At 40.2% G+C, this 24,420-nt stretch overlaps 1 protein-coding gene and 1 long non-coding RNA gene across 4 annotated transcripts in view; one reads left to right on the top strand and one right to left on the bottom strand.

The window, feature by feature from the left end:
- The window catches only part of LOC103529205 (myosin heavy chain, skeletal muscle, adult), an 88,134-nt gene that overhangs the window by 47,389 nt on the left and 16,325 nt on the right, over positions 1-24,420 (bottom strand). The window contains exons 1-20 of one of the 3 annotated variants that reach the window (XM_030461699.1): positions 9,255-9,458; positions 9,022-9,165; positions 8,773-8,929; positions 7,869-7,896; positions 7,660-7,771; positions 7,481-7,573; positions 6,712-6,775; positions 6,520-6,618; positions 6,323-6,426; positions 6,100-6,238; positions 5,737-5,855; positions 5,512-5,661; positions 4,436-4,606; positions 3,638-3,944; positions 3,445-3,533; positions 2,934-3,021; positions 2,704-2,821; positions 1,875-1,998; positions 1,653-1,789; positions 1,296-1,551 (exon numbers count right to left, since the gene is read on the bottom strand). The exons of 1 other annotated variant lie outside the window; for it this stretch is intronic. In XM_030461699.1, coding sequence (XP_030317559.1) covers positions 1,296-1,551; positions 1,653-1,789; positions 1,875-1,998; positions 2,704-2,821; positions 2,934-3,021; positions 3,445-3,533; positions 3,638-3,944; positions 4,436-4,606; positions 5,512-5,661; positions 5,737-5,855; positions 6,100-6,238; positions 6,323-6,426; positions 6,520-6,618; positions 6,712-6,775; positions 7,481-7,573; positions 7,660-7,771; positions 7,869-7,896; positions 8,773-8,929; positions 9,022-9,165; positions 9,255-9,458 — 2,703 coding nt within the window. Of the gene's footprint in view, positions 1-1,295; positions 1,552-1,652; positions 1,790-1,874; positions 1,999-2,703; positions 2,822-2,933; positions 3,022-3,444; positions 3,534-3,637; positions 3,945-4,435; positions 4,607-5,511; positions 5,662-5,736; positions 5,856-6,099; positions 6,239-6,322; positions 6,427-6,519; positions 6,619-6,711; positions 6,776-7,480; positions 7,574-7,659; positions 7,772-7,868; positions 7,897-8,772; positions 8,930-9,021; positions 9,166-9,254; positions 9,459-23,854; positions 24,148-24,420 lie in introns of those variants that run through there. One more of the 3 variants, XM_030461698.1, reaches the window with a different exon arrangement.
- The window catches only part of LOC115599306, a 28,354-nt gene continuing 26,376 nt past the window's right edge, over positions 22,443-24,420 (top strand). The window contains exons 1-2 of the long non-coding RNA XR_003988301.1: positions 22,443-22,618; positions 22,847-22,903. This is a non-coding gene — a long non-coding RNA (uncharacterized LOC115599306). The remainder of the gene's footprint in view (positions 22,619-22,846; positions 22,904-24,420) is intronic.

Here is a 24,420-nt window from a genome sequence, read left to right as displayed (position 1 = left end):
TTAGCAAATTTTCCTTCTTTATATACACCTGACTAAATTGACACATGAAACGGCCGTATCTGAAACGATGTAAGTTTACAATTTTTCTGTCTGGGAAATAGTATTGCAAGTGCTCCATTTGGAAGTACTTTAATTTTTTTGTTCTGTAAAAAATATCACATTATTCGGTGGTATAAATACTCCTTAAGTACTTAAAAGTAATACAAAAAAGTGACCTTCTCTATTACTGATTTTTCAGTGGAATTAACTTGCAGATTTTTTGCTTCCTACACAGGAATCAGTGGCATAACCCTTTATGATTGATGCTAAAGCAAGTGTTACATGGGGAGGTAAAGGATAATAATTCTCAACAGAAAAGCACTTAGAATATCACTCTTCAACATTCATTAAAATTACTGCACATATTACAGAGGTGTTGCCTTTTTAAAAATGCTTGTTCTTGTCATATTGCCAGTCTTTATGTCTGCAGTTTTCAATCCTGACTTCAGCTGTCTTTCTGTTCCTTTGGTCTTTCATTTTAATCGCTTTGTCCTAAATGCATTTAGCTGAGACAGAAAAATCAAAATCTGTGTCTAATTTGCCGTTATAGAGTGAAAAAATTCCTAGGTTCCTCCAACTGAAGACTCAAATCACTATGTAACTAGAGGAAATGTAAATAACATATTCTGTAATTGCAGTTCTTTCAATAATTTCATGAGTAAATAAGAACTGCTTTGTAAAATGGGCTTTGAATAATACATGGTGTTAGAATACAGTTTAAAACAAGAAATTATTTTTTTAAGTTTGATGTGACTAGAAGTTTCATGCAATATTGTTTGTAACAAACCTACCACATGGCATATGATGAAAATCCAGGTGCTAGATGCATTACACTACTCAAAAACAAAATATTTTTTTTTATTAATCATCTACTTTGATATTCTGCATTGTACAGAATTCTGTCTAAATAACATAGCAGTATGAAATGCCTTCCTGAGGATGGTGTTTTACTATTATTATACATTATTATACATACATGTGCTCTCAAAATTTGCTATGTGCATTTTACATTTAAGTGTTGTGGTTTGAAACAGGATAGTTAGCACTCAGAGCTCTGACTCTCAATAGGAGTTCCCTGTGTTCTTAAACTGTCAGAGTGCTCAGTCTGTGACACTTGTTTCCTCAGCTTCACAATCAATATGATGCATAATTAAACAGGTATATGACATCCGGTAATCTACAGTCTGACTTTATGCTAGAAAAAGAGCAGTCTGAAAGAAAACTTTTATGTTATGGAAATAAATGGTAATACTCACAGCCTGCACTTGGAGCTGCAGGTCATTTTTCTCCTGTACCAGTTTCACCATTTTCTCCTCCAGCTCTTTCCTTTTGGCCTCAGACTTTGCAAGCTCTTCCTTGGTTTTCTCAAACTCTTCCTTCATGTTGGCCATTTCCTTCTCAGATTCTGCACTCTTCAGCAAGGGCTTGATCTTGAAGAACAGCTTCATCCAGGGCCAGTGCTTGACGTTCATGAATGCACGAACATTGTACTGAATGCAGTAAATGGACTCCCTGAAGCATAATTAAAATGTACATTGAATACATTCAGTATGCTGAGTGCCAACACTTTCCTCCAAGTGCAATGGCTTTAACTGAAGATGAGGAATGCCTACCTCCTCTGAACCATCCTCTGGTACTCCACTCTCATCAGGAAGCCCCTGCACATGGCCTGTGTGCGGGTGATGAGCTGGGCCAGCTTCTCATCCCGCATCTCCTCCAGGAGTCCCAGCAGACCAGCTTTGAAGAACACCTTGAGAAAGAGAATGTTGCAGCACATCAGTGACAGGTAGAACAAAGAACAGGCATGCAGTGGTTGAGCCAAGGAGGGTTTGTACCTTGGTGTGTCCAAATTTGTACTGCGTGTGATCCACATCGATTGAGCCAAGAAGCTTCTCAGAAGCTTTCTTGCTGTCAATGAACTGTCCCTCTGGGATAGCACTGGCATTAAGCACTTTGTATCTGAGGAATGAGCAGAAATAGGAATGAAGACAATCTCAGGTCCCAAAGTTATGCTGTTTATGGAAATGAACAGCAGTCTTTGCAGTAGAATGAGGCTGAGGAAGTTGGAATGTAATCCCTTGTTTAGAGATACAGTTATAGTCAAGTCCTAATATGATAACAAAGTTAAGGACACTTTTACTGTCTTTTCAGCATGTGATCAATCTTCATCTTGATCAGTCACAGATGAAAAGAGGACACTGACCTTCAGCCATTTCGGTCCAATATCTTTCTTACTCAAACTATGCTGTTTCTCTCTCTCTCTAGAGAGATTTTATGTGTTTAGGGAGAAAGCATCTTCCCCTGAAACTTGAAGATGATACAGTGGCCAAAGCACTGTGTAATTTTGTAATTTTCACCTGAGAATGTATTGTAGCCACATCCCATTCTGCATGTTTAAATCTTATAATCACTGATTTTCATATTCAGAGACACCGGTAAAGTTCAGTTGAGTGATTATCGATGATGATTGGTGAGGACACCAGATCTATCTCTTCATTTCTCAAAAATTTGTCTTTCATGTTGCCTTTGGTTACACGTTGTGGCATTTCCTCGTTCTTTCAGTTATCAGATAGAGTTGGCATTAAAAAACTACCACACGTTAAAATAGTAAATATGGGCAATTTATGCAGTAAAGACAGAATGAGGACCAGAAAGGAGACTGACCTCTGTTTGAAGTCAGCATAGAGAACTCTGCTGGGAAAACCTTTCCTGCAAATTCTGATCCCTTCCAGCACACCATTACAGCGCAGCTGGTGAAGCACCAGTTCATGTTCCATGGCACCTGGCAATTCAGAATGTAAATTAATACCTCCATTTCTGGTTCATGGGAGTGGCCATGCCAGAGAAAGTTCTCTGTTCCTCTTAATATCAGAGGAAGTCCTTGAGCGTCTTACCAGGTGTTTTTGTTTCATTTGGGATGATGCAACGGACAAAATGGGGGTGAGTGCTCCGTAGATTGGTCATCAGCTTGTTTAAGTTCTCCTGTAGGACCATGATTTATTGTTTGTTTATATGAAATATGGAAAAACTAACTGTTAGGTTCTTTGAACTTAGCATAAAAAGCCTATAATTGGGAATAAGATAGGATGAAAATTATCATCTGGTAATCCCTCAATTAATAGCTCAATACCCTTTGATTCTGAGTATAACAAAAAATTTTGTCATCAATGAAGTGAGAGAGAGAGGTCTCTCATCGTGTTATGAGCCAATCCCGGTTTATTTTAAGTTTAGAACATTACAATGTCATTTGAAAATCTGAACAAAAGTTGGGAGAGGAGTTGGTATTTTTGTTTGTTTGGGTTTTTGGGTTTTTTTAGCTTGTTTATAGTGGTTGAGCCATTTGGCCGTTTGAAAGGGACGTTTAATTCTAACTTGCACAGATGAAAACATAAAGTGTTTACTTACCCGGAAAAGAGCTGACACAGTCTGGAAAGAAGAACCCTTCTTCTTGGCACCTTTCTTGCCACCACCACCACCACCACCACCACTAGCCTCTGATAAAGTGAAGATAAATATTTATGGTTTTGTGGTCCTTTCATGATTCTACAATTTTGCAGAACCACTTTGCACCAAAAGGTTTATGTTTGAGAGAACTGACCTGCCTCTCCACCAGCAGTGGCAAAAAGTAAAGCCAGTGTCTTCACAGATGATTTCTGATACAACCCAATGACAGTTTCATTCAGAGGGTCCTTGTTCTTCTCCAGCCATCCAGCGATGTTGTAGTCCACTGTGCCAGCATAGTGCACCAGGGAGAAGTGGGCCTCAGCCTTGCCTTTGCCAGGCTTGGGCTTCTGGAAGTTGTTGGATTTGCCCATATGTTGATCATAGAGCTTGTTCTTGAAAGAGGTGTCAGTTGCTTTGGGGAACATGCACTCCTCTTCCAGGATGGAGAAGATGCCCATGGGCTGGGAGACACAGCAAAAAAACATCAATAAAATACAAATATTCCTTCAGAGGGAGACTACGATGAGGCACAGGAAGCTGAGAAATGTATTCAATCTTTGGGTCAAAAAACGGTAAATCTTTTTTAAGTTTTGGACACTCAGTTCTAGACAAAACATGAATTTCTGTCTGGAACTAATGAATTTCAGAACTTAAATAATCACAAAATTACAGAAAGTTTTCTAAATAATTTGGAAATTCTGATGAATCAAATTGTATTAATGCATTAATGGTTTTGCAAAGTAAACTTGTAATAATAATATATAGTAAACATAATACCAAAAATGGTGTCTGGGTTTCTGAAAAGATATATTTCATCTTTGTAAACTAGAAAAAAATCTACACATATAGACTTCTTGCCATCAAGCTATGTGTGATCATATTAATTCTATTGCCTGAAGAACAATCCTATCACAAGGAAGACATAACAAAATCTTAAATATAATCAACATACTTTTTCTATAAGCTCAATGCAGGCAGCCAGGTCCATCCCGAAGTCAATGAACTCCCATTCAATTCCTTCCTTCTTGTACTCCTCCTGCTCCAGCACGAACATGTGGTGGTTGAAGAACTGTTGCAGTTTCTCATTGGTGAAGTTGATGCACAGCTGCTCCAGGCTGTTGAACTGTCCAGTGCAAACACAAGGTTAGGTCATCCTCAAGATGAAGAACTGCCCACATAACTTTCTCCTGTGCACCCAGAATCCTACACAGGGATACCAAGTTGAAGATTTTTTTAAAGTCTTTTTTTTTCTCTTTGCTACCTGGTTGATGGTTTCATATAAAATTTATTTTTGAAAGAAACACCAAAACAATTTGGTAGTCTTATTGCACCTATGAAGGTGCAATTTCCATCTCTCTTTTTTTCTTGCAATATGTAAATTTTCCCATTGCTTTTACAAAAACAATCAGTTATTGGCAGTGTTTGCCAGTCCTGGCTTGGGCTCAGGTACCTTCCCCAAATGTCTGTAAAACTCTGCACTAAAGACAGTTAATGGATTCTTCCCGTTGAAATCCTTGGCTCTTTAGAAGCAAGGGCTATATATAGTGCTCTCTTCACAGAGCCCTGGTACAACTTTGTGTGACTTAAGTCTACCTTTCTCTTCCTATACTCATGATATGGTATTTTTGGTATTTGTGTGCTATTTGTCAGTGGATATTATTAATACTAATCTACAACATCTGTGATATTCGTGTGATAGGCAGTTGCTACTTTGTGGATAATATAAAGCTATTGCATGAAGATACATGGATCATGGACTGTGCTGGAGAAAAAGTATTGGCATATACAAGGAAGAAAAGCATTTCAGAAAATGAAAAATAAATCTTTTCAAGAAAATGCAAAATTTGATTTGAAATTGCACATGTACAGTATGTTAAAACAAATGAACAAACAAGCAACAACAACAAACAAGCAAACAAACAAAAAAACCTACAAAACCACAAAAGCAAAACACCACCATAAGTGGTCAAGATTCTCTTGATGTCTAATCGCCTTTCAAGATTTCAATGGGATTTCTGTGTTCCTTACATCAAAGATCTCAAAGCCAGCGATGTCCAGCACACCAATGAAGTACTGTCTGGGCTGCTTGGTATCCAGCTGTTGGTTGATGCGAACAACCATCCACAGGAACATCTTCTCATACACAGCCTTTGCCAGGGCACCCACTGAATTGTTCACCTAAAACAAAGAAGTGTGCAGCAGAAGGAAAATAATAGCCAGAGTAAAAGAGTAAACTATGACAGAGGTTATTACCTGCTGCACCGTTTGACCTTTGGTCACATATTCATTCCCAACCTTGACTCTTGGATAGCAGAGGGCTTTGAGTAGGTCTGCTGAGTTCAGACCCATCAAATAGGCAGCCTTGTCAGCAACTACACACACAGAGAGACGGAGACAGTGACAAGAAAAGTGGTTACTGAAAGTGGGTGTCATCTGATACATAATTGCAGTTTTCAGCACTAAAGTCCTTTGCTACCCTCAGGGGAAATTAGGAAGCATGAATATTATGGAAACTGAGATTTATGTCTGTATGAAACTAAATTGGAGCAAGATACCTGAGTGGAAACTGTCAGCTATGTAACTGCTTTTACTGGGAGCCCTGGATTTAATTAATACCTTCTGTGCCGTCAGGCTCTGCCTGCTCCTCACGCTGCTTCTGCTTAAACTTCAAGTTCCCATAGTGCATTACAGCCCCTGTCAGCTTGTAGATAGCTGATTTCTCATCAGCACTGAAGCCAAGGATGTCAATGGCACTCTGGAAACAGAATCATTCTAATGAACCTCTAGACTGTTAAAGGGAATTTCACTATACCAGTATGCTCTTACAAATGTCACTTACATCTGTAGCCATCAGCTCCTCCTGGTCATTGATGCTGGCAACGGTGATCTCACCTTGACTCACAAACTGGAAGTCATACGGGTTGGTGGTGATGAGGAGCATGTCTGTAAAGTAGGATAGGACATATCTAGGTATAAGAATGAAGATAGAGGCTAAACATGTTCAGATTCCATCAAACAATTTGTAATGCTTCCTACCAATTAGCTCTGGCTTCTTGTTGGACATGATCTGATAAAATATGTGGTAGCTTCTTTCTGCCTTGAGCTGGAAAGTGACTCTGGACTTCTCCAGCAGATCTGGCAAGGATGGTAGGGCAGAGTTAGGCCTAAGGAAGTAACACTGAGGTAGAATGTGGGGAAGGACTGTCATCAGGTCAAGGGAGCTCTTACATGTTTCAATGTCAGCAGAAGCCAGTTTGCCAGTAGCTCCAAAATGGATTCGAATGAATTTGCCCTTTAGAAGGGAAAGAAAAAGAGATTTTGCAATTTCATTAAGACTGTAAGTATGCAATCTTACATTCTCCATAGAGGACAGCATTTAAACTTAGAAGTTCTTTGGATTTTTTTCCCCGTGTTTTCTTTTAAAATCAAAACAGAATGAAACAAATATTCAGAAAACTCCCAATGCTGACAATACTGAGTTAATGAGCTGAGCAGAGTTATTTTTTAGTGGTTAAACCTGAATGCACAGAGCATGTCATGGAGTAGTTTGGTTTCTGATAGGAAGTCTTGAAGACATTTGTGTCCCTATCCCTTACCAGACAACTTGTACCAGGAATTTGTATTTTTGCTGAACACTGGATCAATTTCCATCCTCTGTCTTCCTTTTCCTTCCTCCTTTCTTGCCTTTTGCATTGCATCATTTTATACAGATTGGAATATACAGTCTTCATGACATACCAGCAGTGTTATATAAGTGTTAAATAATATAGGTTTTTATACATATTTAAATGGTCCTGCTTTGTAAATATTTTGTGCAGTGCTACATTTAAAAAGTTTTATTCTTAGATAATCTAGATAGTTTTTAGTTGAAAAAATTATAAAAAGAATATTAGTTCAAGGAATAAAATCATTAAACCATGACACTTCAGAAGTGACAGCTTCTGTTCTGACATCCTTAATCACTTGCAAATGTCATCTTCTCAGATGAAAAACTTACAAAGCGTGAGGAATTGTCGTTCCTCACAGTCTTGGCGTTTCCAAAGGCCTCCAGCAGTGGGTTGGCGCTGATGATTTGATCCTCAAGCGTTCCCTACAGGATGATAATTATTGTTGGTCATCCTTTCCAAAACCCTTGCCAGGAACAGCATTGTTTCAAGCCAGCATTTATTAATTTACCTGCATTTTGCCAGGTGTGTCCTCCTTTTTCTTCTCCCCACTTGCTGCAATGGTTGCAAAGTACTGGATGACACGCTTTGTGTTCACAGTCTTCCCTGCACCAGATTCTCCACTGTCAAACCAAAGAGAGAAGCAGAGAGTGTGTGATCAGGCAGGAGGTGCCCTGGCACTGGGCAGCCCCACAGGAACATGAACCTGGAGGTACTTACGTGATCAGGACTGACTGGTTCTCACGATCTGTGAAAGGGGCAGGAAGAAATAGCTTTTAAAAATGTAGAATACAAAAAAGACTGAAAATTAATGAAGGAAATGTAGGTTATGACAAGAAAAATATCTGCCTACTTTTCTCTTTACTTAGTACTAACAATTTTTAAAAGTTCAATGATTTGCAAAGTAATGCTTTTCCATAAAGAGTGAAAATGGGTCTGTGTCTTTACAGTCTTTTGTTCTGTTGCACACAGTAAATTGTTTCTGGTTTGTTTCTGTTTGGTTGGCCTTTTTGTGTTTGTTTGTTTTTCTCTTTTTTTTAAATTTTCTATTTAGAACAGAAGTAAAGAAAATTGTAAGAATCTATGACAATGGAATCCTGAGCATGGATAATAGTTCTGAATGCACTAGCACAGGAAAAAGCAAAGGAAAAAATTAAAAGGTGGAAGCAAAACCAGCAGCAATATACAATTAAAAATGCAGTATGTATAAATATATAAATTTCATTTTTTCATGTTATGGTTTTATCAAGACAAATCTGAACATTTGTGATATTGATGTTTCCTGTAAACTTTTTATATTGACTTCACACTGTTGGAATGAATTTTCACATCATATATTGATCTCATACCTTGTTGAATTTCAACATTTAATTGAAGACCTAATTATATTACTTGCTCTACCTTGTCCATTCCCCTTGGTTTTTTTCCTGACACACTAGTACTTTACTTGCTTTTTTGAAATACTGATGTGAAAAAAAAATCCTGTTTAAATTAGCGGTTATAAATGCTATGCCTTAAATAGAAGTCTAACAATGTTTTAAGAAATATCAGCATGTTTATTGAGGAACCTCTGAGATAAGTTCTAAAATGATTTTTCTTTATGGAGTTACTAAGAGCCACTCACCAGTGAGCATGAACTGATAGGCATTGTCAGAGATGGAGAAGATGTGTGGAGGGGCCTCCTGACGCTTCTTGCCTCGGTAGGCCAACACCACCTCCGGGTTGTACACGGGCAGCCACTTATAGGGGTTGACAGTGACACAGAAAAGACCCGAGTAGGTCTGTGGGGAAAGGAGACAGCCCGTTGGCTCCACTTAGCCTGGCAAAGCAGTTCCTCCTAGCTGCCCAAAGGGAGACTGTGGCTGGTACTTACGTAGATCATCCAGGCTGCATAACGCTCTTTGAGGTTGTACAGCACAGCGGGTTCATGGAGGTGGGTCATCATGGCCATGTCCTCAATTTTATCATACTTGGGAGGGTTCATGGAGAAGATCTGATCATCTTTTACAGTCAAAGTCTGTCAGAGGAAGAAAATGATGCATATATGTCAACTAAAAGCTGAGATTGGGAATCAAAGGGTGTCCTTCATCTTTGTTTTTCACTCACCTCTCCACCTTCAGTCTTGACAGTGACCTTTCCCGTTTCTCTGCTCTGGATTGTCCCTTTCACAAAGGAATGCTTAGGGTGCACCACAAAGACGGATGACTTGGCATCAAAAGGTTTGTTCTGAGCCTCAATTCTCTCCTTTTCTGACTTTCGGAGGTACGGGGCTGCCTCCCCAAATATGGCCATCTCAGCATCTGATGACATGGCTGCACTTTATGGAGGGGCTTGTCAGCAGAGAACACTGTGGAAGAAAAGATGTTTTGCCCAAATGAGTCCACATTTTTTGTTGCTATGCAGTTTATTGAACAAGTTAAACTGTGTCATTGAATTTGTGATTTTAAGCAGAAGTTTAGGCTGTTCTTTGGTTCACCCTCCTGTGCAAAGCAGGGCAAATGTTCAGTCAAGTTTCTCAGAGCCTTTTCCTGGGAAGTTTTGCTTATGCTCAATAATGGAGATTCCTCAGTCCCTCTTCATCCCTCTTGATGACTAATTCTTTTTTCCTACTACCTTACCTGACAGAAATTTCCTTTGCTAGAACTTGTGCACGTTGTCCTTTAGCCTTTCACTCTGCACGTCTGACAAGAGTGTCTCTTTCAACAGTATAACCACCCACTTCTTGTTGAAGATAACAATAAGTCAACTCCATTCTAATTTTGTCTCTGGAGTGAACAAACTCCACCCTTCCAGTCTCTCCTCATACATCATTTTCTCCTACCTATCTTGTAAGCTCTTCACTGGACTCACTCCAGAATGTCAATGTCTTTCTAGTCACCTGGGAGTACGAAAGTGGACACAGTTTGTCCCTCCAGATGAGGGGTATAAATGCAGGGGAAGAATGACTTCCCTTTGCCTGCTGGGAACACCATTAGGAGTGCCTGACAATTTGCTAGTACCTATATTCCTCCAAAGGCACACTGCTGACTCGTGCACCAGGATACACGAGTTTTCTGCAAGGTGTTTTCTAGCCAAATAACAACCAATATCTGTTGTTGTTATTCTGTATTTATGCTGTATGGGGTTATTCTTTCCTGCATGCAGGATTTCACATTGTCTTCGATAAAACTTGTAGTGGAACAAAGCAATCAAATGCCTCTGATTACCAAGAAGTGGATGCGAGCCAGTATCAAATCCACCTGTGCCCAGTTAGGGCAGGCCCCCTGTTGAGCATGTGCAAGACCAGGGGGCCAATAAAAGGTGAAACTCACGGCCACAGACTAGCTCACTGTTGAGCTTAGACGAGAGAGATCAGTAGCTCTCCGAGCACTGTATTACCTTCATTGCGCCACTAGCGCTCATTACCCTCAGGGTGAGGCTCTCTGTGGAGTCTCAAACCCGGGGCTCTAGGCATTGCAGTACTGGGCCTCAACCAGCTGCGCCACGAGAGCCTCTCCTTGAGGGCAATGAGAGCTGGTGGCGCAATAAAGGTAATACAGTGCTCAGAGAGCTACTGACCTCTCTCGTCTAAGCCCAACAGTGAGCTAGTCTGTGGCCGTGAGTTTCACCTTTTATTGGCCCCCTGGTCTTGCACATGCTCAACAGGGGGCCTGCCTTAACTGGGCACAGATGGATTTGATACCGGCTCACATCCACTTCTTGGTAATCAGAGGCATTTGATTGCTTTGTTCCACTACAAAAACTCATTAGGTTCTTGTTAGCTCAAGGCCTTTGGAAGCTTTCTTGATGGTAACGTTCCTCTACAGCATATTCATGAGCTCTGAGTGCCACATTGAGACTCTTTTTAAAAACCTCCATGGATGGAGAATCCACCATCTACCTGGGCAGCCCATTCCAATGCCTGAAGCATGTGTGGGGCAAATAAAAATACCTTAGGATGAAGGAAGTTGGGATTGCAGCCTCCTCAGGCTTTGTGTAGATTCTGATTATAAGGCAGGGATTAGATGTGTACAACCACTTTCCTGCTGTTGAAAAACTCAGTGAATGTTAGCTGTGCTATTAGCTGTGCTGATCAGTACAGCTACCTGGGCCTCCTTTGATAATCAAATAGTGCCCTTTACGTGTCTTTCAGATACAAACAGATTTGTGTCTGGTTTTAAACAGTGATATTTCCGTCTCTAATTTTAGAAATCAGACCAGATGTGGACACTAGAATAATTTCAATGATCTAAGAAAATCTGTTCTGTCTCAATGAAATTAGACTCTTTTTTAGTTTTCCATGTTCCACTGTTGAAGGAAAAAGCAAGCAAACAAACAAATGCAAAAAACCCCAATTAAATCATGTTTCCATTTTAGTATACTTGTCACCTTCAGTACACTGCACTGGTATTTCTTTGCCAACAGTAGAAGTCTGTTGCAAGCGACTTAACTCCAGGAAGTAGCATGTGAACAAGTGATTTATAAGGACAGGTAATACAATAAGTTAAAATACTGCATCACAGCTATTTCTCTGTATGTTAATTGTTCATGAAAATAATTATATGCAAAGCTAGAAACCTTAGCTGAAGAATTTACAAATCAAAGCTGAGTATGTAGAGGCAGTACTGGGAATGACACAAGAAAATTTCCAGGGAAATGCCACATGTCCAGTAATAGAAAGCACCTGAGTTCTTAGGAGGTTAAACAAACAGGTAACTTATTTAGATGTCACGTCATGACTTTCAACTATTTAACCTAAATAAGCCAACCAAATGCTGTCATTTGCACCTTATAGTAGCATTCAGATCCTCCTTTTTGCTGCTTTGTTTCAAAGTAACAGGAGCAGTACATTTTTTTTGTTTAATTGGTTAGTTGATTTTTACATTTTACTGAATTTCCCTGCACAAGGCTCACATGCAGCTTATAACCCTCTGAAAATAATTTTATTATAAATTTGTGGCCATTGTCATAAATAATAATAGATACAGTTTTTCCAACCCTTTAAGCTTTTCCAATAGTCTGTTCTGTTGACTGGTTTTATTTATCTGTTTTTTATGCCGGAACAGATCATTTATTTCACTGATCCATAGTTAGACATAAGGAATCCCCAAGAAGCATTTCCTGGCATGATATCTGCGACTAGTGGTTTCAAGTACAGCCACTTTGGAAAGCTAGCTTGCCATGAGCAGTCTACCTATCCATCAGCACGCTGCATTTACCATAACCAAGGAGCAGCCAGGAATATATGGGCATGCAAAAAATGCCCATACAGTTTTACAGAAAATTGTCATCACAAAGAAATAAATTCTGCAGAATATGCCACCTTTTTGTCTGTCCCTTAAGTGCAAATTAGGCTCTTACCTCTTATGATATGAAAAGATGTCTTGCAGGCTAGAAGACAACCAGCGCTGTAAAGCAGAAATGGCTTATTCCTCACTACTACTGGACAGAATTCCACAGACAGATCACAAAGTACCGACATGCTCTATCTCACAGCCATCAGATCCTTGCAGACACAGATATGCACACTGGGAAAGCAGGGCTGAAGTGGGATGTGTGGACTGCAGGGACACTGTTCCTTTCTGCCAGCCACAGATATGTACTTACCATGAAGTTTTCTCTAGAGACATGATAGCCCACATACAAGGACTCTTTTATAGAGTCTGGTCAGCACATGCTGCAGATGCCTCCTCTGTCTTTGGGCAAAGTATTTTTGGCAAACCTTGTTTTTGGCAAAGCATTGTCTGGCAAAAAGAAGGAATTGAAAACTGTGAAGTGATGTTACTAGATATAATTAGAAATTTTTGGTATCCCACTAGCTATGTGAATAAACCTATAAATAATATGAGAAGACTCCTGAGGAGGGATTGCAACTAATGCTGACTTGAGGGATGAGGGTAACTGATAATAACTGTAAGCCATAGATGCTGCATGAATCTGAGCTAAGGGAGCAGGAACAATCATTCACTGGACAACCATGATGACATTTGGGTGCCTACCTTAACCTTTTCTGGGGCCACAATGAGGCTGATTATAGCTGTCCCTTTACAGAGCTCTCTATTACAAACCTTGGCCATGAGATGTGGGTTTTTCTGTTGCCTCAGTTGTATATCTTTTTCAGATTGTTAAATATTACACTTAAATTCTTTCAGTTGTAACATAATCTAGTGCATTGTATCAGGGAGAATAGCCACCTTGAACTAAACTCAGTGTTCATTGTTGTGTTCTCTGCATATAAATAAAAAATAATATCACTTTGTGTAAGTTCTGACATTCTGGAAGTCTTTAGTACAGAGATTCATATATGATCACATAATTGTGTTCAAAAGCCTTACCTGGATTTTTTTATATTATTATTATTTTCTATTATTTTTTATTTAATCGCTTTACGACCAATTTTACTTAATAATACAAACAGCTCTCTCAGATTTGTAGTTTAAAATTACTGAAAAGCACTTCCTTTACTTCAGTGGTGCTTATTGCCCTGTCAATCCCTATTTTGTTTCATAGGAAAAAAAGTATAACCATATAAGAAAGCGAATAATACTAATATATCTTGCCACTCTTTGTACAGAAATCATTATTTAGTTCTCATTAGCTTTGACGTTCTTCCCTATAGTTTTCAAGTTCTGCTTTCTCTGTCTCAAGATCTGATGACATGAGGTATTAATACTGCACCTCCACAGATCTAAACACTTTCCATAACTATATTTGATAGTTAGGGTTATTTTCCCAGTGTACATTACTTTACACTTATGAGCATTTTTTCCCAGTGTATGTGTCACAGAATTATTTCACAGCTCCTCTCAGTTTACTTTTTCTCACTGAAAATAGTTCTTTGTCGTCAAGGACATGCTTGAGATACCTAGACATGTCTTTCAAGGCCAGAAACATTTCATCCTTAGCTGACAGAGCTCTGATACGTAAGACTCAGACATGTGAAACTCCACATGCAACAAACAGATAATTTTACCATTTGCCTCTATTGAGGTACATGGCCAAAGATAGAGTAGTAATTCAGATAAAGAAAATACCATCAGGGCTGCATGGATGAATGAGAAGTTCATGGCAAAATTCAAAACACGAAAACACAGCATACAGAGGGTGTAAGCAAGGACAGGTAGTCTGGAAGGCATGCAGAGACACTGTCCAAGCCTCTACATAAGGCTAGGAAAAGTCATAGGCCAGATGGGATTGAATCTAGCCAAAGATGTCAAAGCCAGAAAGAAGGGCTTCTGCAAATATTTAGGTGACAAAATACGGGTTAGCAAAAATGCAGGCCAGATGCTGATGGGGTTGGAGGCCTTGGTGCCACGGGACATGGAAAAGGCTGAGGTACTAGTGATGCTAGAAAGGTACTGAGTGCTGCTAGAAAGACATTCCATAATCCTAGGTCCCAGAGACCAGGTAAAAAGTCTGGAGCAAAACAGATATACCTAAGCCTAGGACAACTGGCCACCCCCAACTCAGCTGACCATCAGACATTTCGCATCATCAACTCACCCCAGGACAACTGGCCACTGACCAGCAAATGGTGCTTGTTCAGCACCATGAGCAGAACCTCAGGGAGTAGATGGCTCTGCTCATGGTGAGCTGGATTTTGCAAGGAAACCGTACATATATAAGGGAGTTCAAGTTTATGAGTCACACCATTTGTGACATGAAAAAACGGTGATGAGATAAAATCAACTCAATCAAACTTGAGGTATTTTCTAAAAGTAAAGTTATATAAATGTCCTTATAAAATTTTTTTTAAAAATTCTAAAAATAATGTTCAAGACTGTGACCTGAAATGAACTATTCATAATATGTTTGATTAAGTTATCTTTAGCTAGTTATTTTTTTTTGGTTTCTCACATTTTATTGAGCTGCCTTTATCTCATCATTAATTTTTCATCTTACAGGTTGTATGACTCAGACACTTAACTCCCCTAAATATATACATGGTTTCCATGCACAAAGCAGCTCACTATGAGCAGAGCCACCTGCTCCCCAAGAATCTGTTCATTGTGCAGAACAAGCATCACCTGCTGGTGGGTCTCCAGTTGTCCCAGCTGTGTGTTGGCTGTGTAGTTGTGCCTTTCCAAACATATCCTTGCTGTAAGAGGATCAGGTCAGGAAATACTTCAGTGATCATAGAATATTCCATGGGCCCTGGAAAACATCCAAGCTGAAGGACAAGAAAATAATCAGTCAACATGGCTTCACCAAAGGGCAGTCACACTTGATTAGTTTTATCTCTTTCTATGATTAATTGAATAGTCTGGTAGAGGTGAGAGGAACAATGGATACTGTTAACCTTGACTTCCAGAAGACTGTTGGCACTATGTCTGTGTCCACAGAGAATATGGTGAAGTGTAGGCTTGATGAATGGATAGTGAAGTGGGTTGAAAACAGTCTGAATGGCTGGGGTCAGGAGGTCTTGATGAGTGGCACAAAGTCTAGTTGGTGGTGTACCAATAACTGTTGGTGTACCACAAAGGTCACTACTAGGTCCAATTCTGTTTAATATCTTCATTAATAATCTAGATGATGGGATAGAGTGCAATGTCAGCAAGTTCACTGAAAGACACAAAACTTGGAGGATTGGCTGATATGCCAGAGGGCCAGGCTGCCATCCAGAGGGACCTTGGGAGGCTGGAGAAATGGGTTGTCAGAAACTCTCTAAAACTTCTCTAAAGGAGGTTGTAAAGAGGTTGGCATCAGTCTGTTCAATGAAGTTACAAGAGATAGGAAAAAATGTAATGGCCTCAAGTTGCACCAGGGAAGGCTTAGATTGGATTTTAGGAAGAGTTTCTTCATGAAAAGGGTTATCAGGCATTGGAGCAGGCTGACCAGGGCAGTGGTAGAGTCACCATCCCTGAAGGTGTCCTACAGACATAGAACTTGAGGATATGTCTTAATTAAGGTCTAAGTGTTAGGTTAATGTTAACATTGTTAGGTTAATGGCTGGACTCGAGGATCTTGAAGGTTTTTCCTTGCCAAGGTAATTCTGTGATTCATGAGAGAAAACACGAAAGAAACATGGACATACTGAAGAGAGCTCAACAAAAGCCTGTGACATTGATTAGGAGACTGGAGCATCTCTCCAGTGAGGAAGGGCTGAAAGAACTGGGATTGAGGGTGTTCTCATCAAAGTATGTAAATAGCTGCAGGCAGGGTGCAAAGAACATAGAGCCAGGCTCTTTTCAGTGGTGCCTAGTGACAGAAGCAAGAGGCAATGGGAACAAACTTGAACAGAACATGTTCCGTCAGAACATTAGGATACACTTTTTTACTGTGGGAATGACCGAGCACTGGAATAGGTTTCCCAGAGAAGTGGTGGACTTTCAATTCTAAGAGATAATAAAAATTCATCTGGATATGGTCCTGCACAATTTCTAGGTGTCTCTGTGCTATGCCACTGCAGGATCTTTTTGTGTCTTCTGCAAAAGTCCAGGAATCCATAACACCTCTCATTTATGCTTGAAAAAATGATCGTGGCTTTCTCTTCTCCTCCTGGGAAAATTAATTCAAATTATTCAGCATAGAGCTATCATAGCCACTATCTATCCCTCTCTGTTGACCTTGCCTTTGGATAAACTTAGGTATTGCTACGATAATTATGGCAATCTACTGAATTGCTGTAATGGTTTACTTCTCATGAAAGGGGAAGATTTTGTTCTTCCTCATTTTTGCCCAGATCTTAATTTTTGTTCAGTTCTGGAAAACAAATAATTGGAGAGGAGAAGGGGAATGTTTCAATGTATGCAGATCTAGTTTGCCATTTCAACTCACTTGATCTTGAGAAGATTCTTCCTTGGTTTAAACTAAAGTTTCAGTGTTTGTAAATATCATTGCCAGCTTTAAGCAGCTAAGTGAAGTAGAAAGCCCAAGACAGGTTCATTTGTGAGAGTTTCCATGGAAGCAGCAAGCATTTAGGTTTTTTCCTAAACCTATTGAAAAGACAAGAAAAACAAAAAAAGAAAAGAAATAATCATCACTTAAAACCAGCATCTTTCTTTGAACAATGTTTCCTTTCATCTTTCAGTTCTCTCAAATGGAGGAGTTAAAGCCTGTTAAGTGTTTAAGAGGTGTATGCACTATTACTGCATTGAAATGTAACTACTATTGTGTGTTCCTGATTTCACACTTGTTTAATTTTATTGAGTACAGTGAGATGGTACCGGGCAAAGAACTGAATTACCATGTTTATAAAATACACCTTGTTCTGTGATAATTGAAAAGTGTGAGACAACATATTAGTGCAGTTTGAATCATGGGAGTAAGTGAAAGTGTCTCAACACTGCCTATCTCTCGCCCCAGGAAATTCTATCTGTTACATTGGAGTCCTACTAGTTGTTTACATTATGTAAATGAACATAACATCTGTATAAAGATCTTACTAATAACAGATCTTGTCTCTGACACTTGCCAAGAGGACATTCCTTGTTAGAATATGTGAACATACCAAGTGTGGAGTGATCTTGCTGAGAATACTCCCATTGCCCCTCTGATCCGTTGCTTGGAATCTTTCTGAGCCAGCAATAGTCTTTGTATTATACACATGAAACTAGTTTTCTTTGATGAAGTTATCCATTTCATGGAGCTGGGCAGTTGTATACCAAAGATATACATTGTATGTCACTCTGGTGCAAAACCTAATGTATCGTAGGAGACTTCTCTATTTCCGAACCTTGTTTTTAAAAAAAATAAAACAAAATTTTAAAAAATAATCACACTCTTTCAGCTCTGTGCAAGTAACACATGTGGTTAGTATAGTAAGGATTATACATTCCCAGGGAGGCCAGCCAGAGGATATTCCCAAATATGCTTGTCATTCACTTGTAATCTCAGACACTGCCAGAATATTTTAAACAGCAAAAGCTGCTGCAGCCCTGCCAGTTGGAGGGGCTCAGCTGTCAGGCTGGCTGTCCAGTAGGGAAACACTCCTTTCCCACCTCACAGAGCTCAGTTCCTGGCTGTTTTCTACCTTAATAGAAGTCTCCCTGATGGCCCTGTTCCAAAGTCTAGCTGTTCTAGTTCAGCTAGATCAGAAATGTCACAGGTTCTTTGTCTGGACAGTTGGATGACAAGTTAGTCTGTCTTGGTCTGCCTTTGACAGATTGCTTTTCATTTATTTTTCCTTGTAGTGAACATACTTTGTTGAGGAATGATACCTCTTGTTGAAAGCCAGAGTAAGATCCTTGATGTTCAGAATAGTCATTTATTTCCCCATTATCATGGTGTGTGCATGGTGTAAGATGTTCTAGAAATTCTTCCTGAAAACCTTTTTAAAATCAGGTAGAAAATGTGGTTAAATGTTTTTTCATGCCTTGATATTTTATGAAGCATTGAAAATGAAGTGAAATGCAATACTCAGTCACTAAAAATAACTGTAGAAAGAGGATTATTTCACACTGGGCTGGTGTTACCTCAAGCTATGGTTCCATTCACCTTGTCATCAGGCCCAGTAGAATGTTGAACTATTCTGCCACAGTTTAACACAGGGCCGGCAATTAACTGAATGGCAAATGCTCTCTATTAACCCCGCTCCCATCCCTTATAAAGAAAGGAGAGAGGATAAGGGAGAGAAACTTATGGGTGAGAAACTAAACTACACAGCTTTAATGAAACATTAATGATAAAAAGGAAAGATTGTATATATATATATATACAACTATGCAGGAAAACAACACCCCTTTCCTTTCCCCAATAACTCTCACATCACCACCAAGGCTGCAGGGCAGCCCTGGGACAGTCCAGGCTGAATCCTGAAGTCAACAGCAGTCAGGAGCTGGAGGAAGGAACATATTCAGGAGGGCATGGATCAGGTCCACAGGCAGACGAATGGACAGAATCCTCTCAGGATGCTGAAGAAAGCAGGAACAGGTGAAGAAGGGTGAAGGTGAAAAGCTGAAGAAGACAGAAGAGGGTTTGATTCTCATGACCTCTCAAATTTATATTGCGTATGACTTGTATGGGATGCAATACTCTGGTTAATTTTGGTCATTTGTCTTGTCTGCTCCTCCCTTCAGAAGGGTTGCAGCTGTGACCTCTTTACTCCCTTTCTTTTTCCAGAATACAAGATGTTCCTCATAACCAAGCAGTGGCCAGTAACCAACATCAGCCAGCCATAACTGTAAATGTCAAGTGTTATTAGTCCTAGAAGCAGACACTGACTGAGAAACTTGCTGTAAATGTCAGTAACTACAGCTCCTTACAAGAGACTTAGCTGAAAGCAAAACTACAAGACAGAAAATTAGCTTAAATCAAATCCTCAATTTAATTGACTCGCTATTGAGAGCAGTAAAAAAAAGGCAGTGAGGTCATGCAAGAAGTGCCAGGTAGAAGCTAAGATTTTTTTGGGAAATAGCCCAGTGAATTCTGGTGTGCTGGTAAGCTAAATGGCTGAAAAGTCATGTCCACACTGTGTGCAATAAAGATCAAGGCTGTAGAAATACAGAATGTTGTGAAACAGCTGTAAAACCCCAGTGTCCTGCAGTCCATGCACAGAAAGAAGACAGTGTACTAACCCAGAGGTCATGGCTCAAGAGCCACAGTAGTGGTGTTAGCAATGCTGCACCCCGTGCCCCTGTACCCAGGTGTCTTTTCTTGGAAAGAAAGACGATGCAGATGTTGCTGTATAATAACCACTCTGAGGGTGCAGTATTCTAGGAGAATGGTCTCTTAGGTGCAGAGCTGGGCTACAGGCTGCCAGGATACATCCCATTTTGTTTCCCAGGGGCAGTGCAGTTCAGCACACTGATCTGTCACAGGAGGTAGTGTTTTATGTGTGCCAGATGGCACATGAAATTTATGTGCTGTTGCCTTGTTCAGCAGCTGACAAAGAAATGCATCAAGACATTACATTACTACTGGTTGCTTTATATCTACATGAGACACAGTCTATTTATCTTCCCCTTCTCCACACAACTGTTGATTTCATAAATGTAATTTCTTGAAGTCCTTTTTTCCAGGCCACTGCATTGAACTGCACAGGTCTTAACTCACAGATCTGTGGGACTCTGCTGGTGGCTTTCCACTTCAGCTAAGCTTTTATTTCCATGTCTCCATGTCACTCCTTATGAAGAGAATCTCCATCCTTTTTGTAATACCCTCTAAGTACGGGAAAATTATAATAATGTTGCTCCCTCAGCCATCTCTTCTCCAAATTAAAAAAAACAAACTCCTTCATTCATTCCTCACAGGGCAGGTTCTCAAATTCTTTGATCATCTCCATGGTCCTTCTTTGGACTCTCTCCAGTCTGTTGACATCTTTCTTGAGCCATGCAAGAAGAAGGTGAAAAATGATACCTGTGCAGATGCTGAATGAACGTCAAAGTTGCACAGCTACCTAGGCTCCTCCTATTTTTCCAGCAAGCACTGATGAAAGAGAAATGGCAAGTGTGTCCTGGATGAGGACATGACATTAAGAATGCCTTTTCTATCACTCACCAAAGCAGTTGAGGAGTTCCTGTTGCAGAGCAGGTGAGTGGAGTGAGATGCCAGTGTGGTGTCTGGGTAGAACAGGCAAAACCAGAGGTAAGAGGTGGCAGAAGGAGTTGAAGAAGGAGAACGAAATGGAAGGAAAGAAAATCAGGGCGACTAGTACAGTGTGAGCTTGAGAAAATTACTATTACTCCAGGAAAGTTCTGAGAACATGTTGATCACTTGCAGCCACTGACAGATAATAGAGGTTCCAAAAATGTCAGTTGGTGAATATAATTTAGATGTCCTACTTTTGAATGCTGTGAATGGAAGGAACATGCATATCATCTTGTCTCTGAGCTTGTCTCCTTCAATACTGTCACAAATTAATTATGATCAAAATACCAGTTTGAACACCAAGAACATCCCCTGACAACAGAGTTAGGACAATGAAGTTACATAGACGACTGTTGTGGATAATAAATTTGATAATTAACTAGCTAATTAATTTGCCTGCCTTCCTTCCTGTGGGTGGGTAATGCACTTTTTGATCAAGGAACTGTTTCTGCCCCCTGAGAGGACGGCCAGTGAGTACTTAAAGAACTGGAAAGCTAAATCTGGAATTGTTGGAAGAAGCCTCCGTAAGGAACTTCATTTTTGCAGATCAGAAAGACTTTCTCCATGTCTTGGTGACTCTTATTGTGATTTTGTGCTCAGGAGACACACCACACTCATGCTCAAGCTGTTTAAGCACAGAGAACTCCGTCACTCATATGTAGCAGCAACTCTAGTCGAGCTCATCAGTTGCATCTATTTTAAATCGTCTCTTAGAGATGGTTGCTTATGACTATTATGGACCTATGTTTTCCAGGATCAGTTACCTTTGCATCAGCACTTATCAGGTCACAAGAAGCCTGACTCCAGAAATAACATGTCAATGCAAAGTGATTCCTGTCCTCCATCTAAGGCAGCAAATCAGAAAGTGAGGAGAAATCACTTTTCCTTACCCCTCCCATTAATATTCCACTCTGATTGTAAAAAGTCTTCCATTACACTTTCCAGGATGTCTGGTAGCACGACCAGGTCAGCCCAGTGAAGTCTGTGGGGCTTCTCTCCATTTACCACATACACAGTTTGAAGTAGATAATCAGACCAAGCCACTGATCTAAGGAACCTGAAATATTACCTTTCATCTGATGAACATTTAACAATAAATTCTCAAGCCAGAACTTGGCTTACAAGTGAGAGAACTTCCAGTGCTTCAAGTGCATTATGATTCTTACACAGCTGGGACAGGCTGTTTGTTTTGCATGGTCATTGTAATATTGTTCAAGGGGAAAAGAGGTTTGAGGCATCAAAACATGGTCCCCAAAGTTGCTGCAGCATTTGCTAATCACTTAACAGGTCTAAAATTGTGGAGACAGAAATGCTGTTCCACACTTTTACTGAGCCACAGTTGCAATGTTGTGACTTTGGAACTCAGCTTTTGCATTCAGGGTCATTTGGTTTGTTCATGTAAAGAAAGAGGAGCCTCTGTATTTAGTACAAATACAATCCCTTTGCTTCCTTTCAGAGGGTGGAAACAAAGGTTTGTCTGGAGAAGAAGAATCCCACCTATTTCTTGGGAGCATACTGTGGGAATGGAGAGGGGAGAGACGTGCTTTCCCTCCTTTGTGTCCAGATATTGCTGGCATTGGTGCAGCTTTCACAGATTCACATGTAAAGATGCTGTCTCTTGAACATCACTTACAGGGACACAGGAGTCAACATAGGGTGTCATCTTTTCCTTAAATATATTTAGCTGCTGCCTTGCAAACTACTTCCATATTTAGTAACAACATGGGAGGATTCTTTGGGTGCAAACCTTGGCATGCCTGGGAGAAGAAGGACCTCCTCATCCTGAATGCTGGTTCTGCAAACACACCAACTGCTGTGGTCAGTGCAAGGAGCTCCCTTCCTGCTCTCCCTTCCCCTCCTTGCCTCCAACAAGTCCAGCTGCCTTCCCCAACAGCTTCACAGCTTCTTGAAGTACTGCCTGGAAATGTAGGGGTGTAGAGCTATCCAGGAACCTCAAGGGAGCTGTAAGTGTCCCTTCAGTGAGAGCACAACAATTCTCCTTTACCAGTGTTGACATCTGCTTGTAGAATCTGACCTTAGCACCCACACAGTGCACTGGGGTCTCGTGCTACCAGACTGCCTGCTCTGTATTTTAAGTACTGATTCTTGCCTTGCAGGAAACAGGCTGCCATTTGTTTAAAACTTCAGCCTAGCCCATGTTATGTGGGTGACTTTTTTTCTTCTTTGTCCAGCCAGGATGCAGTTCGTATCTACATTCTAAACCATCCACTGCTGGAAGAGCCAGACAGGTAGGACACAGTTTGGCATCATGATTTATTTTTATCTCTGTAAGGTGCTAGATTTTGTGAATTCTTTAAAGCTGTAAAGGTCACAGAATTATTCCAACTTGATGTCTTATCTTACATGATGAAACCAGTTCCTTTAGAACTCCATGTTATTTATTGGCACAAGTGCTTATTGTGTTCTTATATTTTCTTATTATATTCTTACACTATACAGCACTGAAACAATTCCTAGCTTGCTCTCTTGTCTCTATATATTACATTAGTCGAATTTTATCCCATAGTGTTTTCTTTCAAACTTAACTTCTAAGAATATGTTCATCTCTGCTTCTATCACAGTGGGAGCATTCTGTTGTAATGCTAACTTTTCCATCCAACTAAGAATGTAGGGAACTGCAATGACTTCTTATCCAAGTACAATATTTGTTTTGCTTTAGAAGTGATTTGTAATAACTTCTCCCATAACTCGGTGAAAAGCTACTCTGTAGACTGTGTGGCCTTCACCAGCATTGTTCAAATGAGGCAAGCACCTCAGTGCTTGCAGAACTTCTTTCATGAGTATTCAGAGCCATGAAGATGCCTCTTGGACTCCAGAGGTTTTATTTTGTGGGGCATAATGCCTCTAAATGCAATTTGCCATAGTGAGAATGAGAACATTTTGTGTATTGCACATCTTTAAAAAGAGAACTCCCCAAGGCAGAAATATTTTTCCTGGGCCAGAACAGACAAGATACAAATCCTACCTCTGTCCTGATACTTTCCTCCTGCCAACACAAGAATTTTATTGCTATTATTCCTTATTCAGTAATGTATCAGGACACAGTATGGAAATACTGGATATGGGATACTTAAATCTCTACTGCTATCCAAGCGTTATAGTGAAAGAAAAAGTTTCATTTGAAAGTACACCAAGGTTATGGATCTGCAGAATTGAATAGTAAACCAAATGTCTGCTTCTGCTGTGTATGCAAAGTGATCTACAATCTTTATTCTCTACACATTTACAAGGTTAGAAAGACACATTACAGAAGAAAGAGACCAAGAAGTTCACATTTTGTGCATCCCTCAGGCCATTTTGTTTCCTCAGGAAAGCCTCACTCTTCCTCTCCTATCTTCTTGCCATGAATCTCCCGACTCTTTGCTCGGAGCTTGTTGACCTGTGACTCTGCAATGTCAGCCCGCTCCTCGGCTTCCTCCAGCTCATGCTGGATCTTGCGGAACTTGGAGAGGTTGACATTGGACAACTCCTCCTGTGCAGGGAGAGGGAGTTGGTGTTGAGGAGCCCAGGGCTGGGGTTTCACTCCTCCCTCACCTCACATTTGCAGAGCTGTCGCTCTTCCCTGGAGGGTGGCCCAGACCTCCATCCCACATAGACCTCATTCAGATCTCATCATCCGCCCCTAATCAACACCTCCCATTATGCTTGAAAAGCAACTTTGTCCCTTGGATTTGCCATTTTTGTACTTATTCTCCCACTGCTTGATGTCAAACAAGCAGTAGGACATATTAGCTTGAGAAAGATC

The sequence above is a fragment of the Calypte anna genome, chromosome 18 (assembly GCF_003957555.1).
Source record: "Calypte anna isolate BGI_N300 chromosome 18, bCalAnn1_v1.p, whole genome shotgun sequence".
NCBI classification, from domain to species: domain Eukaryota; kingdom Metazoa; phylum Chordata; class Aves; order Apodiformes; family Trochilidae; genus Calypte; species Calypte anna.
Note: the sequence above shows the minus strand (reverse complement) of the source record. Positions and strands in the feature narration are given on the sequence as shown.